The sequence below is a fragment of the Typopeltis vanoorti genome, chromosome 12 (genome assembly GCF_054136105.1).
Source record: "Typopeltis vanoorti isolate ZY-2024b chromosome 12, IOZ_Tvanoo_1.0, whole genome shotgun sequence".
NCBI lineage: Eukaryota > Metazoa > Arthropoda > Arachnida > Uropygi > Thelyphonidae > Typopeltis > Typopeltis vanoorti.
In genome coordinates, this window is record NC_143560.1 from 115,187,198 (window position 1) to 115,203,361 (window position 16,164).

The window sequence follows — 16,164 nt, forward strand, 5'->3', positions numbered from 1 at the left end:
CTATTCCATTGCCTGGTCTATAGCAGCATCCAACTGTAGATTTTGTTCTGCTGGCCTCAGTCTCATACGAGATAGCTTCAAATGTGCTATTTTCACTATCCTGCAGTTGAACTTCTGTTATATTTGGCTGCAACTCATCGGCTGTCATCAATAACACTCCCCCCCTATTCTTTTCTCTCTGTCTTTCCTGAACACACTATGCCCTTCACATTCAATCCCACTAACTATATCAACTTCAGTTTGCCATGTCTCACTAATGCCAATAACCTGTGGCCAGGAAGAACCAACCAAGGCCAAATATTTCTCCTTCTTGTTCCTAATACTCCTGGCATTAGTTGACATAAAGTGCAAAAGCCCTCTAGTCCCACCCCTATCTGGATGCTTTATACTAACTATCCCATTCTGGTTTGTTGCCATTGGTACTAACTAAGGCATATTATACACATTCTTACACTCAACTGCCTCACTGATGCCTGCATATCCACTCAACAGTCCCCCCCCCCCAAAAAAAGCTCTAGTTTCTCTGATTCTACACATCCACTTTTACTTCATTCAGCAACAATTTTTCCAGTCTCCGAACACCAAATCCATTCAGATGCAAACCATCCTTCTTGTATAAGTCCTTTCACCCATCAAACGCACTCCACACATCCACAAACTCCACACCACTCTTCCTGCATAACATACAAAGATTCAGGTGCAAACTTTGTTTGCTCACACTTGGATAAAGGATTAAACTAAATTTATTATAGCACTGAATGTGGATTTTACTTAGCAAAGGGTCTGTATATAATTCAGTGAGTCTGTATAAATTATACACACGGGTAGCAGTTTTCATTTTTATATGCACAAGGGTATGCTGAATGGCATGCAACTCTGCTGTATAATTACTACAATCAGGTGGAATCTGGTTGGAGATAGTAATGTCTGGAAACACAGCAGCATAGCCAACAGAGATCTCTGATCTTGAACCATCAATATAGATGGGCAAAATATCTGAATAGGCTGTTCTGTGTGCTTTAAACAATTGCTGGTAGACAGATGATGGAGATTGTTGTCAACATTCATACCAACAGCTTGCATAGTCTCTAACATGCCTATTAAATGATGATGACAGTCTGATGAGTATGATATTGAGCTTCCCAAAACAGAGAAAATAGACTAGTAAATGTAGGATGATCTGGATGAGACTTTATCTTTAGAACATAATAAGAGACAACTGTTATTGTCTAAGTGAAAGAGACAATTCATTTATCAATACTTTTATCAATATCAATACACAGACTTTGAGTGGGCAATGTATGAAAGGCACCAGTAGCTATCCATATATCCTGATGATGGATTGAGACCCATAATCCAGCTTGGAACTTAATAAGTACATGATAAAGACGAAGCAATGAAGATCAATCTGCACTCCATTCAGTAGAGGATACAGTGTGAAGGAGATTCATTGCTCTCCTGCACTTTTCTCCTAGTTGATGAACATGTGCAAGGAATGTAAGTTTGCTCAAAGATGAGTTCCGAGAAATTGGCTTCTGTTACTCCTGAAATAACAGTTCATCCCACTCTTAATTCTGGATCTGGGTGAAGAGTGTGTTTTTTGACAGAAGTGTACATGGACACTTTTTTCTACTGAAAACCTGAACCCATAGAGAAACATGATCGATTGCTTGCTGAAGTTGTGTTTCAGTTACCCTCATGTTACCAGAATTAATTTCTGAATTCGTTTTTGAAGTCATTGACGTATAAAGCATTGTCTGCAGTGAGTCAACTTTGATAGCAAAAAGTGTTACACTTAAGAAGACAGATCCTTCAGAAATACCACCTGTTCTTGATAATATGGCCAAGATAGCGAACTTCCCATTCTGACTTCAAAAACTCACCTGGACAGAAAGTTTTTAATAAATACAGGAAGGTGGCCCCTTAGACCTAGGTTATAGAGATCTTTTAATATGCCATATCTCCAGACCATGTGATAATCTTTTTCCATGTCAAAGAAAACTGAAAACAGATGTTCTTGATTCAGTAATGCATATCTTATACAAGTTTCTAAATGAACCAAATGGTCTAAAGTTGAACAATGTCTACAAAAGCCACATTGTGTATTGGAGAGAAGATCATAGTTTTATAAATACCAGAGGAGTCTGGCATTAACCATTTTCTCTAATATCTTACAAAGATCACTGGTCAGAGCAATAGGTCATTAATTAATTGCTTGTATTGGATCCTTTATTGGTTTTGGGATAGCAATGACAGCATGCCAAGAATGCAGAAACTTTTCCTCTGTAAGTATTTTGTTGTATATTAAGAGGAAGGAGATCCATAGAAGATGATGGTAGATGTTTTATCATTTCATAATAAATGTCATCAGGCTATTGCACTAGGGTGAGATAGTAAAGGAGCTTTTTTTTAGATAACAAATGGCTGATAACATGGTTCAAGTCCATTGGTAGAAAAAATTAGCCTTGGTTTCTCTTGCTCTTTCAATATTATAAATTCAGAAGGATATGAAGCTGTTGATGAGATTCTCATAAAATTTTTCCAAAAAGTGTGTACAGTAGCTTTGGGATCAGCAGTAACTCATCCATTATGGTCTAAGGTAAACAAATGGTGTTTTCTATATCTATCTTCATTTCTTACAATTTTTGCACGTGTCATTCCTTGAGGTAGGGTCTTCATTGTGTCTTAAGCATGCTTCTTGTAGACAGAAACAGAAAAATCCTGATACCATCGATATTCTGGCAAAACCCATGAGAGTTCCATTGTAAAAATTTTCCTATTGTTTCGGCTTTATAGACTTGTCTGGTTTCAGGAGATTGAGGACTTACTTTTGTCAAGTTTATATTTATCAGTTGTTTTGGGGAAGTATGGATGGCCAGTGTCCAGCTCTACCCTTGGTAAAATATTCACTACATTTGATGTGTCAGAGTCTGTTGACAAGTTTAATTTACTTTCAGTTGATACTGATGTATCCATTTTTTTTGTGGGAGTGTCTGTGGTTTATCTTTAAGGGGCCATAAATTTTTTGACAAGTGTTCAGATGGAACCAAATTTTTGGAATTGTCTCTGGAATAAGACCATAGGTCATGCAATTGATACACTCAACAGAGAAGTGCTTGCAGTCATAAAGTTCAGATATGGTGAAATTATTAGATGGTAGAATAGACATGATTGTTTGAGTTGCTGTTGACATTTTCTTAGATGCTACCTTCTCACTTACCACTATTACATCATCTGAGGATCTCAGGTGATGTGGTAGTGGCTAATTCCTTTTTGCATCTTGATATATTTTGTTCTGTTTTAATCTTTTACATTTCTTTTTCATCTTTTCACTCCTGATATGCATATGGGAATAATCTGGATGATCTCCCTGACAGCTGACACATTTAGCTTTTTTTTTTTTTTTTTTTTTTTTTTTTTTTTTTTGCAGAGCAAGATATTTTATCATGCTCTTTACTACCACATCAGGCACAAGTGGTAGAGTCACAACAGGCAGTTTGGACATGCCCATATTTCTGATATTTAAAGCATCTTAGTAGATTTGTGATGTATGCTCTAACAGGATAGTTAAGATACTCTACTCTTAAAGATATTGGAGGCTTAGGTATATCAAAAATAAGGATGATGTTCCTGGTTGGAACCAGGTGACCATCCCTATGTAGGGATGGTCACCTGGTTCCAACCCCTGATTTCAGGGAGTGACAAGTATGAGGACGTGCCTCATACTTGTCACTCCCTGATCTTTAAGCTTTGAACATATCTCCTCATCAGGAACATCTAGGAAGTCCCATTCTAATATGTGAGAATTGAGTGTTTTATGAGGTGTTACTATGATTTATTTCACCCATTGATGTTGTTCTCAGTACTTTCTCAGAATGTTACTGACACAATGTTTCCCTGAGGGTATCACCAGAATGTAATTTCTTAACAGTTTTTGGAGATCCTACCAGTCTTTCAAAACCCTTTTGAATAAAGAAAGGTGACATTTTCCCTATTGGCTTTTCACTTGTTGTATGGATGATCAGAAATACTGATATATTTATACTATTATCGTATGTCTTTTATTTCTTACTTCTGTTACCAAATGCTGTATCTAAGGTATCAGGACTTTGTTAGAACCCCTGAAACATTTGAGAATGAAAAATTCATGCCAATGGGATTTTTGTTTCAGCACCAGAGCTCACAGAGCCACACATAGATTACCACTCACCAGCAAGCAATGACTACACTTGGAAGTGGAACACCAGGGCTACCTCGGATGCTAGACCAGCACCACAGCAAGCCTTGGATCACGACTCTGGACCATGTGATGAGAAACTTACTGCAGCATCATTGACTCTTGCAGGCAAGCCCACTAGCTCATTGATCCTGGCTGAAGCAGAAGCCAAAATAGTTAAGACTATCAGAATCCTCCTTTCTGGATGTCCACAGTTTGTACCACACAGCAAATATGGCTGTAGGTGTTGGATTCCAGTGATGGTGGTCTTGAAGAAAGGCTAATGAAAAAGACTCGGGAGAAATAGAGCAAAGAAAAAGAGGGAGAATGAAAAGGGCCAGTACAATCACGGGGAGGTTCCCTTCACCACAAAGAGGTGCTCCACAGGGAGGGGCCAGGGGTTGGACTTGAGAGTTATAAAGTGTTAGGAGTTGAGCAGAAGACAGGTAGTTTTTTGAACAAAAAAAGAATGCAAAGTTCCTTGGAGGTTGAGGAGGTCACGAAGGTGATATGTTTTTTGACAAGACAAGGTAGATATGAACGTTTGTCCAAAAAAAAAAAAAAAAAAAAAAAACGGATCCCAACTTTAAATCTGAACATTATCAAGAAGGAATAAGATATGATCTTTCTTCCAGGTAATAAGAAGATTGTATTTTGATAGCACTGAAATTCACTAGACTATCTTTACCCCACCTAAGAATAGCCAAGTGATTAGTGTCCAATGCATCAGTTATGGATTATCTTGAAATTTGAATCACTTAAACACTGAAATTTCTTGAATGAAGAAAAGGATATTCCAGCTTTGGCAAAGCAGCAGATCTGATTATAGGAAGCCATCCACAACATCACACCATGACAAGAGAGGAAACCACAATTTAATCACAATGGATAGTAGGAAGACCACAAGATGGAGCTTGGTCAGATCCTTCCACTGTCTGTGTCCAGAGGGGAATAAGGTTATTGAAAAGGTCTGCTGTGGAACAAGAATGGCAAAATTCTGACTGGTCATTACTTACTAATTGATGGTCCTCCATTTATGCTGAATGTTTGTGAGAGAATAGCAAAATGTGGAAAGCAGCGGTAAGATGTAGTCATTAAGGATGCCAATTGAGGTTCAATGATGAACAATAGATTGCATTTGGATGACTGTAAGTGGTGGTACATATCATTGAAGTTAGTGTTGAGATCAGAGATGTTAATAAAGTCTGTGGGGAAATTTTTTTTACACAGAATTTTGTCTTATTAGATTTCAGAGGTTGAGTTTGAAGTTTTTCTGAAAATTTCTGGTGGATCCCGTTTGTGAATTTATTTTAACCACAGTAACTATAATTTGTTATTCTAATTTCATTTCATGGTAGTTGAATATTGGGAAAATCTGTAGAGTAGAGGCATGTAGCCTGTGTACCCAGACTCCAAACACAGCCTTGAGAGTGAACCTACTTTCCAGATATAAGATGGTAGAGTAAACAGCAGCAGAATTATTTGTCATCTGATAAGAAAGCCTATTGAAGCATTACCAACAGATTTAGTCCTGTGTATTATCCAGTGATTGGCCTACAGAAACTATTTTGTTGCTGTACTCTTAAGTGACATAGGTACTAGTTCCCTTGCATAATTATATATGGTGTGGATAGCATGCTCAACAAGGCCATCACTTGTACAGCATGTGTGAAGAACGGGGAGAGGGTGACAGCAGAAACTAATGATTAAGATCAAGAATGGTAACAGCCATTTTACACCACCAGTAAGTAGAGTAGTAATTTTTCACTCAGCTGTGAAAGTCTTCAGCACCTGGAGCCTATGAGCTGGTATTTTCTCCAGCTAGGGATGATATTGCTTGCCTATAAGGTAGCAATGCTCAGAATGCCAGTAACCTTTTGTGGAAACACGCCACACCAAGAAAAACTTTTGTTGACTTGGCTGAAGAAGAGGGTATATATTGCATGTTACCAGCCCTACTCTCTCTCTCTCTCTGTATTATTATTATGATTATGATTCAGGCCTCCATGGGGTCACTGGACTCATCGTGACAGGCCCACCTTAAAAAACACAAAAGTCTATCATACCACTCCTTGACCATTGTGCTCTTACCACTCTTTCTTGCAATGCATTCCAAAGTTCAACCAATATCCATGCAAAGAAACCACTCCTTACCCTCTTGCACACAACTTCCTTTATAATCCAGAGATTGTCCCTTATCCTCATTCCTCCCCCCTGTTCCACTAAATGAAAGAGCTCCCCAGTGTCAACCCTAACTGCAACTCAACAGTTTAAGAGTCTTGATCATATCACCTCTCCTTCTTCTAAGAAACTCTGTAGTCCACATTCTCTCAGCCTATTTTTATAACTAACATTGTACAGCCCTGATACCATTTTTGTTATCCACCTCTGCACTCTTTCCACGGTTAATTTATCCCCTTCAAATCTTGGGCACCAATTTGAGTTTAGATGTAGTTTGATCAGGGCTTTATACAATGGAATGATAAATCTTTTATCTCTGCAGGTCAGCGTCCTTATCAGTATTGCAGCAATTCCCTGGGTTACCTTCATCACCTTTGCAAGATGTTCCCTGAATTTCAGGTTTCTATCAATCACCACCCTCGGATTCCTTGCCTTCCCCACTTCCTCCAACAGAGTACGTAGCCTCCCATTAATGTATCCCAAACTAACTACATTTAGCTGTATTAAACTGACCCATTCATTTGTCCAGGGGGATATTCAAACAACTGAATATCCCCCTAGAATCCATTGACAATGCCATTGATATAAAGGTTAAACAATACAAGTCCCAGTACTGAGCACTGTGGACCTCCACTTGTAACTTTCTGCCTCCTTGATACTGCTCCACCATACACAATTCTCTGATATCTAACAGATTGGCAATCCCAAATCCAGTTCACTAACCTCACATCTACACCCATGTGCTGCACCTTAAATATCAGCTTATCATGCAGTACCCTGTCAAATGCCTTTGTAAAATCCAAAAAAAAGCAGAATATGCCTTTCCCTCTCAACCGCTCTTGTCACTTTATTATAAAAGGCAATTATATTATTATTATTATTATTATTATTACGTGACACCTCCAGGCAGTTCAAAGATTCATAGAGGGAGGGCACCTACTCTACAACCCTCCGTCTTCCACCTCAGTCCGCCAACTACAACTACCTTCATCTACACCAATGGTACTACCGCCGACCACCGCCACCTCTAGAATTTTCACAGACAATCACAAACATCCATCCCCATTGTGGGATTCGAACCCACATCCTTTTGCTGGAGAGCAGATACGCTAATCACTCGGCCAACCAGTCTGGCAATATTATATTGCTAAAACAAGAGCACCCCTTAACAAATCCATGCTGACTCTCACAGATAACAATACTCTCATCTGCCCAATGCTGTAAAACAGGGCCAGTGCTACCATTTAGGTAAACTAGGCAACCGCCTAGGGCGTAAGCCATGAAGGGTCGCAAAACTTCAAGCTATGCTTTATTCATACTTTACTAAAATATCAAAATTAAATAGTGATATATGATTTAGGTATCGATTCTTTTTCCTTATCCCTCACACATCACACTATTTTATTATTTAACTCTTGGTTCTTTTATTGTTCCTTACCGAAATTATTTGAATTTACCGCTATTTAAAATTCAGTTAAGATAAATATTTTAAAACGTTAACATTTTAAAATATTAAATTTCAGTATTTTATAACTTTTTTTTGTAAATAAATTATAACAGAGAATTTTCAAATTAATTAAAAAAGAAAATAAAAAAAATCCTATTAATTTAACCTGAAAGACAATTTTATTTTGTTTAATGTCAATTAGAAACATTTTAGTTTATGAAATAAGGGGCACACTTGTGAAATAAGAGGTGCACTTGTAAACTTTGCCTAGGGCTCAAAATAACCTGGCACTGACAGTGGCTGTAAATGATCCCTCACCTGTTTCTCCAAGATCTTAACAACTACTGATGAAACACAAACTGGCCTATAATTAGACACCTGCAGTCTGCTACTGCCCTTATGCAATGAGCATATTGCTTTCCTTCCACTCCTTGGGTACCTTTCCCATGGCCACACTTTGATTGAAAAGCCAGATCAACAGAGCTGTCAGTTCTTTAGCACATTCTCTCAAAACCCATGGCAAAATTCCATCCAGTCCCATTGCTGTATTGACATCCACAGTACTCAGTATTTAAAACACACTCTCTTTTTTGCATTTCTAAACCTCGAACCTGCTGTCGTGACGTTCTATTTTCATGTTATGTTCTAAATCCGCCATCTTGATTCAAGTCACTCTTATCAATATAACAACTAATTGCAAATTGATCACCGATCCAAAAGTAGGGAAATTTATAATTATACTGCGCCACCCTATTTTTAGATTAGTCTATAGAAAATAGTAGGATCAATTCTTAATTAAGTTAGCAGTCTCCTCATTTATTTAGGCCGAATTATTTACTATTCCACTTGGGGTTCCTGCAAGATTCGAATATTTATGAACGGTGCAATAAAAAGGAATTCAGGCAAACACAATATTTAGATTTAACAAAATAAAACATTTAATATATGATAATATATAACAAATACAAGAATACTGCTTTAAAATGAAACAATACAATCAACTTAATACATCTTGCTAAGTCACTCATGCCAATTCAATGTTCTAAACTTTCACATACAATTCACAGCTTCAGAATCACAAGCTTTCTTAACTCAAGTTAATAAAACGAAACTTCTTATTGAATCAGTCTCCACATATCTATCAGCTGTACTTAATGTTTAAATTCACAGGAAGCACTAATCAAGGTAGACAATATTCCAAGCAATCTTATTTCGGACTTTGAACTTCGAAGATATGTTAATGTTAGAATAAACAAACAAGTATGACTACTCTTACCAGATACAATCTTCAATACATCAATTAATTGTGAGCACACTTATGAATTAACTTATTTATGTTAGCGGAGCACATTAATAAAAATTCTCCAACGATTTAACTGAACTATTGTTAATTGCGCTTCACTACTCAAAAAAATATACATCAATAAGGCACTGATATCTTTCCTTGTTTACTTTTCTCAAACTAGTTAATTTGAATATAATTCTTCTCAGGGCAACATAGAATTAAGACGTAATCCTAGACTAACTGGAACTAATCAGAATTTTTGCATTGAATGTCCATTCTTTATTCATCCGGTTACGGCATTAATCTTCCTTTACAACACAGCTGATTTCACTTACAGCTAAGTATATGATTCACTATGTTTTAGCTCACTTCTAAACACTATTCTCATGAATTTCTGCCCTAGAGAACTTATAATTTTCTTCCACTTCCTTTGCTTGTATCCTACCTTCCTTCCCGCTCCACAAAAACTCCCTCTCTCCTCTCTAATTAAAAATCTTATATTATATCTTTTCTCTCCTTTCAGTCCGAAGGTCACGCTCTATTCGACTCGTGCTTGTTTATTTCATGCGTCTCCATGACAACAAATGAACGCAAACATTTCGCTAATGTAATACAATGCTCTACTACTACATGAGTGATTACATAACGTTAAATTTTCACAAATAAGAATAAACAGAATATTTAAGCTACTTAATCAGCTTTTTCATTACGTATAGAATTAATTATAATAATACTTTTCGTTACATCATATATATATTTTAGCTATTATAAATTCTGCACATATTATTGCTTAATAAATTAATAGTAGGTTAAATTTAGAATAAATATTTAAATAGTAATCCTAAATTAAGGAATAATAAATAATTTTTATACAAATCATGATTAATACATAATAAGCAATGTTAAATGTGAATGAAAAAAAATTAATTACACAACATAGTTTCATTCACAATTTAACACTGCCCTATCCCTCTAGTGTTAAAACCTACTTCTCCATGATGAAATACCCCAATAATGTGTTCATTGAACAATTCTACTATGTGGTTTGCATTAGTCACTCCATTCCAATTTTTATCCAACAATGTCATTCTTCTGTAATCATTTCTCCTCTTGCTGGAGGAGAAATGATTACAGAAAATCCAAGATTTTTTTGAGAAAATCCAAGGATTTTCTTTGGATCTCAAGGACAATATCTTTTCATATTCCAGTTTTGTCTTCCTTACCATACTTTCCTATATCATTAATGTACAAATAAAATAGTAGCAGCCCAAGAACATAACCCTTGTGGCAAGCCACTGGGCACAGGCTTTCTTCTGGACTCTAGTCCTGAATAAACTACTCTCTGATATCTCTTTCACCATCAACCACCCTCTTATCCACTTCAGCAACTTTATATCCATCATGGTGATGGATATAAATTACATCACCATATGTGATGTAATTTATTGATTAGAATTCCATGTGGATGAAATTCACCACGTATTATTAAGGAATGTGGACAACAGTCAGCTATGCCCTTGACTTGGTAATGAAAGTTTTGCAGTGGGTAAGATTCCTAAGGAGATAGAAGGCAAAATAGTACACCAGTCTGTATAACTGCAATTGTAATCAAGGTATTGGAGGGAATTGGTTAAAAATAGAATACAAGACTGGATTGATGGACATAGTATTCTTTATGATGATTAGCATGGATTTATAAATGGTAGGTCCTGTTTTAGTAATTTATTTGCATTTTATGATAAGGTGACGAGCATGTTAGATAAAGGAGAATCATATACAGTGATATTCTTAGACTTTGCAAAACCATTTCATAGATCAGCGTTTCTCAAACTATGTTCCACCGAACATCAGCGTTCTACAGAAAGTGAATAAGTGTTCGTTGAAAAATTATCAAAATTAACATGAGCCTGGAATGGTTTTAAATGCAGCGACAAGTTCAAACATGTTTGAAAATCAGGTGCCACTTTGCGTGTGGATTGTGTTATTAAGGCCAGCATGTGCTGGCTTTGACTCAGCCATCTGCAGTTGTCGACACCTCCAAGCATGAGTGAAGTATGGAGGTATCTATTCTAGGAAACATGCAGTCACGAGCAAGGTCAGTGCAATGCGTTGTGGCCTGGCATGCCTATAGTGTGTGCTGTTGCATTTTTGCAATGCAATACAGCCCTTTGCTGCAATAGTGCGCTCTTAACTTTACATTGAATATGAGATCAATGATGCTTGACTCTAACCAAGGTGTTCCGTTAAAATTTTAGGATTTGTGAAATGTTCCGTCATAGGAAAATTTTGGGAAACCCTGTGATAGATTATCACATTATCTGCAGCTTACACCATCATAATAAGTTGGTGTACAAGCTGCAGATAATGGGAATAGATAGGGTATTGGTTAGGGTTGGTGATTGGCTCTCCGAATGATACTAGCAAGCTGTGTATGATGAAGCAGTGTCTCAAAAAAAGGAGGGTAACCAGTGGCATCCCCCAGGGCTCTGCTGTTTAACTTGTTTGTAAATGATATATCATGTGAATAAACTGGGCATCTTCACTTCTTTGTTAGTGATGCAAAGCTAGGGAGAATTATAAGTAGCACTGCTGATGTTAATTCCATTCAGAAACTTTTGATTGGACAAAGGAATGGGGTTATAGTTTAATAGTAATAGCTGTGAGGTGTTATGCTTTGAGTAGCTGTACTTCAGGATGTTGATGAAATTTGGGATCTAGGAGTAGACAGTGAACTGAAGTTCTGAGGGCACATCACAAGTGTTGAAAAGATTACACATTATATTGCTGCTAATAAAAAGTACACTGACATTTAGGGATAAATAAGGAGGTGGTGCATGTATATAAAGCATTGGTCAGACCACACTTGGACTGTTATGCTCATCTTTGGTCACCAGGTTTTCATTGTAATGTGGAAATATTGGAAAGGGTATAGAGAAAAGTGACTAAGACGATATCAGGACTCTGGAATGCTGTCTATGGCAAGATATTGAAGAATTGCAGATTTGGTGGATAGGAGGAAAAGGCATGATATGGTAGAGATGTTTAAGTTAGTGATAGGATTTTATCAGATTAATCCTGAGGGAATTATCAAAATAGTACAAGACAAGAGGGGAGAATCTTGGAAATGATGTAAGAGTGTGGTGAAGAGGGATGTGAGGAGTAGATTTTTCACATGCAGAATTATGAGTGAATGGAATGCATTACCAGAATATGTTGTTAGTGCATGGAGTGTTAAGGATATCAAAATTCAGTATGATTAATATGTTGTCAGTTGAATGAACTTCCAATGATGAGCATGCCAACTCCATTGATGGTGTAATAATAATAATAAAAGTATAAGGCTGGGTACAATACTTTAAAATGGGAATGCCATTCATCTCTCCAAGTTAAAAGTCTACCTAAATCTTTTACTGAGCTTTACGTAGCATTTTCATGAATAATAATGCCAGCTTGGTTGGCCGAGTGGTTAGCATATCCGCTCTCCAGCCAAAAGGCTGCAGGTTCAAATCCCACTGTGGGCTTGGATGTTTGTGATTGTCTGTGAAAATACTAGTGGTCAGCAGTAGATGGCATTGGTGTAGATGTGGTTCATTGTAGTTGGTGGATTGTGGGTGGTTGAGATAGAGTTGTAGAGTAGATGCCCTCCCTTGATGAGTCTTTGGACTCCCTGGAAGTGTCAAGTAATAATAATAATAATAATAAATAATTTCAATATGAAAATTTTTGCTATTCTCTTTTATCATATTAGGTGTTGTAGTAAATCTCAGAAATTATCAGAAGGTATCAAAAATCCTCCACCACAGACTGTAGTAATGTGCATGACATTATACCCAGACAGTAATCCTCACCCTGAAAATAGAGAGATGAAAAGAATAACACCTGTTTTTGACATTTCCCTAAGGAACCCAGATACAGGTAAGCCCATACAGATATTAATAAATACAGGATTTACTTTAGATGGAAATAATTTTCTAACCATTTATATCTAATAAACAAGGAGGCATCTCTCAAATTTACTTGCTATGGATTTTTTAAGCCATTGCTTTTCATTATAATTTATAACCAATGTTATAATTGGATATTAAATTAATTATTCTATTACACCCGACCACTTTACATGCTATCTTTATATGATATATTGTGGATAGTTAACACTGCATATCTATTTCTACATACCATAACCAAAGAATGCCTGTTTCGAGGGGGGGGGTCACTTTCTTTCCATGTTTTAAGAATTACAATGCAGCTTCTTTCCAACAATAATATTATCATCAATCAAGACCTCCATGAAGTCGCAGCATTCATTGTTGGAGGCCTTCCTAGACACACAGTGTCTATCATACCACTTCTTGAACTTATTCACCACTCATGCCTCACCACCCTATCAGGCAAAACATTCCGCAGCTCAACCACCTCCCATACTAAGAAACCACTCCTTACTCTCTTGCTCACCACTTCTTTTTGCAACTCCAGCGAATAGCCCTTGGCTTCACTCCTTCTCCTTGTTCTGCCAGCTCCCGCAGTGTCAATCCTGTAACTACTCTCAACAGTTTAAATGTCAAAATCATATCATATCATCTCTTCCCCCCCCCCCCTTCTCTCCAGACTTTGCAGTCCACATTCCCTCAGTTTATTTTCATAACTAACATTGTACAGTGCTAATATCATTTTTATTATCTGCCTCTATACTCTTTCCAAGGTAAATTTATCCCCTACAAATCCTGGCAATCAAATCTAAGCACAACAGTCTTGATCAGAATAAAGATAAAGCCCTGATCAGAAGTGTCTGATCAGAGCTTTATACAATAGAATGACAACTCTTTTATCTCTGCTGGTCAGCATCCTTCTCAGTATTGCAGCAATCCTCTTTACTACCATCACCACTTTTGCAATATTTACCCTGAAATTAAAGTTTCTATCAATCTTTACTCCCCCAAGACCCTTGCTTGCCTCCTCCACTTCCTCCTGTACATTTCCACCAACAGAGTATGCAGCCTCTCATCAATGTATCCCAAACTTCAAGACTACATTTAGTTGAATTAAAGTGACACGTCTATTCATTTTTCCATCACTCCAGCTTATTCAAATACTTCTGAAGGATCACCAGATGTACACTATTACTGATAATCTTCCCAACTTCATATAATCTGCAAACAACTGAATATTTCTCTGCAATGCATGGACAATGGCATTGATATAACGGTTAAACAATACAGAGCCTGTGGGATCACACTTATAATGTGGCATACTGTCAAATGCCTTTGTAAAAAAAAAAAAAAAAAAAGGCATTTGCCATTCCCTCATCAACTGCTTTTATTATTATTAACAACTGACCTCCATGCAGTTCAATGACTCATCGCTGGAGATCCATGCTCTCTCATGCAGAAAGATCATCAAACCATATATTAAACATATTCACAGTTTCTGCAGTCACCACAGTCTCAGACAGTGCATTCCACTAAGCAATCTCTCTCTCTCTCTCTCTCTCTCTCTCTCTCTCTCTCTCCATGCAAAGAACCTGTTTCTTACTCCCTTGCTCACACTCTTGTTATTCAACTTCCAGGGATGGCTGCTTGTTCTACATCTACTATATCTTCTCCATATTAATCTGGTAACAATCCCTAACCAATTTATGTCTCAATCAAATCCTGTCTCCTTCTTCTATTCACAAGATTGTGCAACTTACATTCCTCAGTCTCTCCTCATGGGACATTCCATAGACCTGAAACTGACATACTAAACATCTTCTTTAAAGATGCCAAGAAATTATATTCTTGGTTTCATCCTTTATCCAACTGTAAGCAAGCAAAGTTTGCACATGAAGTCACTTCACGACTGGACCACTTTTATATATCTTCTCATCAGTGGGAGTCAGACCCACTGATGAGACCTCACTAATGGCTGAAACCGGTCTGGGTAGTGACCATCCTTCCCATAATGCATAGCATTACACATGTCCATAAGGATATGTGCTTTGTATTATGGGATACTAATTCAAGTGATGTGAAGTCATTGGCTTCTATTTACTATTTGCCCTGTCCTGAAAATACTTCAGGTGCAAACTTTGTTTGCTTACACGATTAAACCAAGAATATAATTTCTTGGCATCTTTAATTTATAGTAACCAAGTGGAAAAACTTTCAACTTTAGTGTTCTTTCTGAGCAGGCACACTAATGGCTACCTTAAATAGACCTCAAGTATATTTAAGATGGGAAACAAAATTGGGTGGAAACAAAAATTTGGGGAGAAACAAAAAAAAAAAAAACAGCAACACTCAGAACTAACTTCTTATCACACAAATGATTCTTATATATTTGAAATATAATAGGAATTCTGTTATAAAAATGAAAATAATTTTGATCTAGATCTAAACCGGTCTTTCCCAAACTTTCAGTACTCACATGCCTCGATGTGGACATGTTTATTAAAATTACATATTTTGTCAGCAGCCAGATTGGTTTAAAAGCACAGTTCTCATCTGATTGCTGAAGTTAAGCAAACCTAAGCCCAGTTAGTACTTGGGAGGACGACCACCTGAGAACCCTGGGTGCTGCTGGAATTAATTATTTTTCATTCAGGGAGTGGTATGGTAGACTTTGTGTTTCCTAGGGATGAGTCTTTTGACTCCATGGAGGTCTGAATAATAATAATAATTTAATAACATCTGTGTACCCTTCCCCTCCTCTCAGGCAAAGGCAATTTGGGAGAAGTTATACTATTTGATTCAAACACAAATAATTATAAAGGTATTTATAATTATTAAAATTTTCATAATAATAAATTCATTTTAATAAATAAATTATTTTAATTTGATCCCGATTTATCAACTTGTTCTCTCTCATGGTTACTCCAATTATTTTCATTTCTTTCAGTGTTTTCTGTTATGCATTTCAAACATCCCATTTTTAATGAGTAATCCATATTAAGGTGTTTAAGAAATGCAAAGAGACATTATTAGCCTATGCTTCAAGATTTGTTAGTATCAAACAACCCAAATGCTAAAGTATAACCCGTACATTCATCACAACTTCTAA

The 16,164-nt window shown here is 36.8% G+C and overlaps 1 protein-coding gene and 1 pseudogene across 4 annotated transcripts in view; both read left to right on the plus strand.

The window, feature by feature from the left end:
* Positions 1 to 16,164, plus strand: part of LOC150101147 (uncharacterized) — a 916,082-nt gene that overhangs the window by 863,004 nt on the left and 36,914 nt on the right. For all 4 annotated transcript variants that reach the window (XM_090401639.1, XM_090401642.1, XM_090401641.1 and 1 more), the window contains one exon: positions 12,878 to 13,044. In XM_090401639.1, the coding sequence (XP_090257765.1) occupies positions 12,878 to 13,044 (167 nt within the window). The remainder of the gene's footprint in view (positions 1 to 12,877; positions 13,045 to 16,164) is intronic.
* Positions 15,572 to 15,689, plus strand: LOC150101150 (5S ribosomal RNA; annotated as a pseudogene).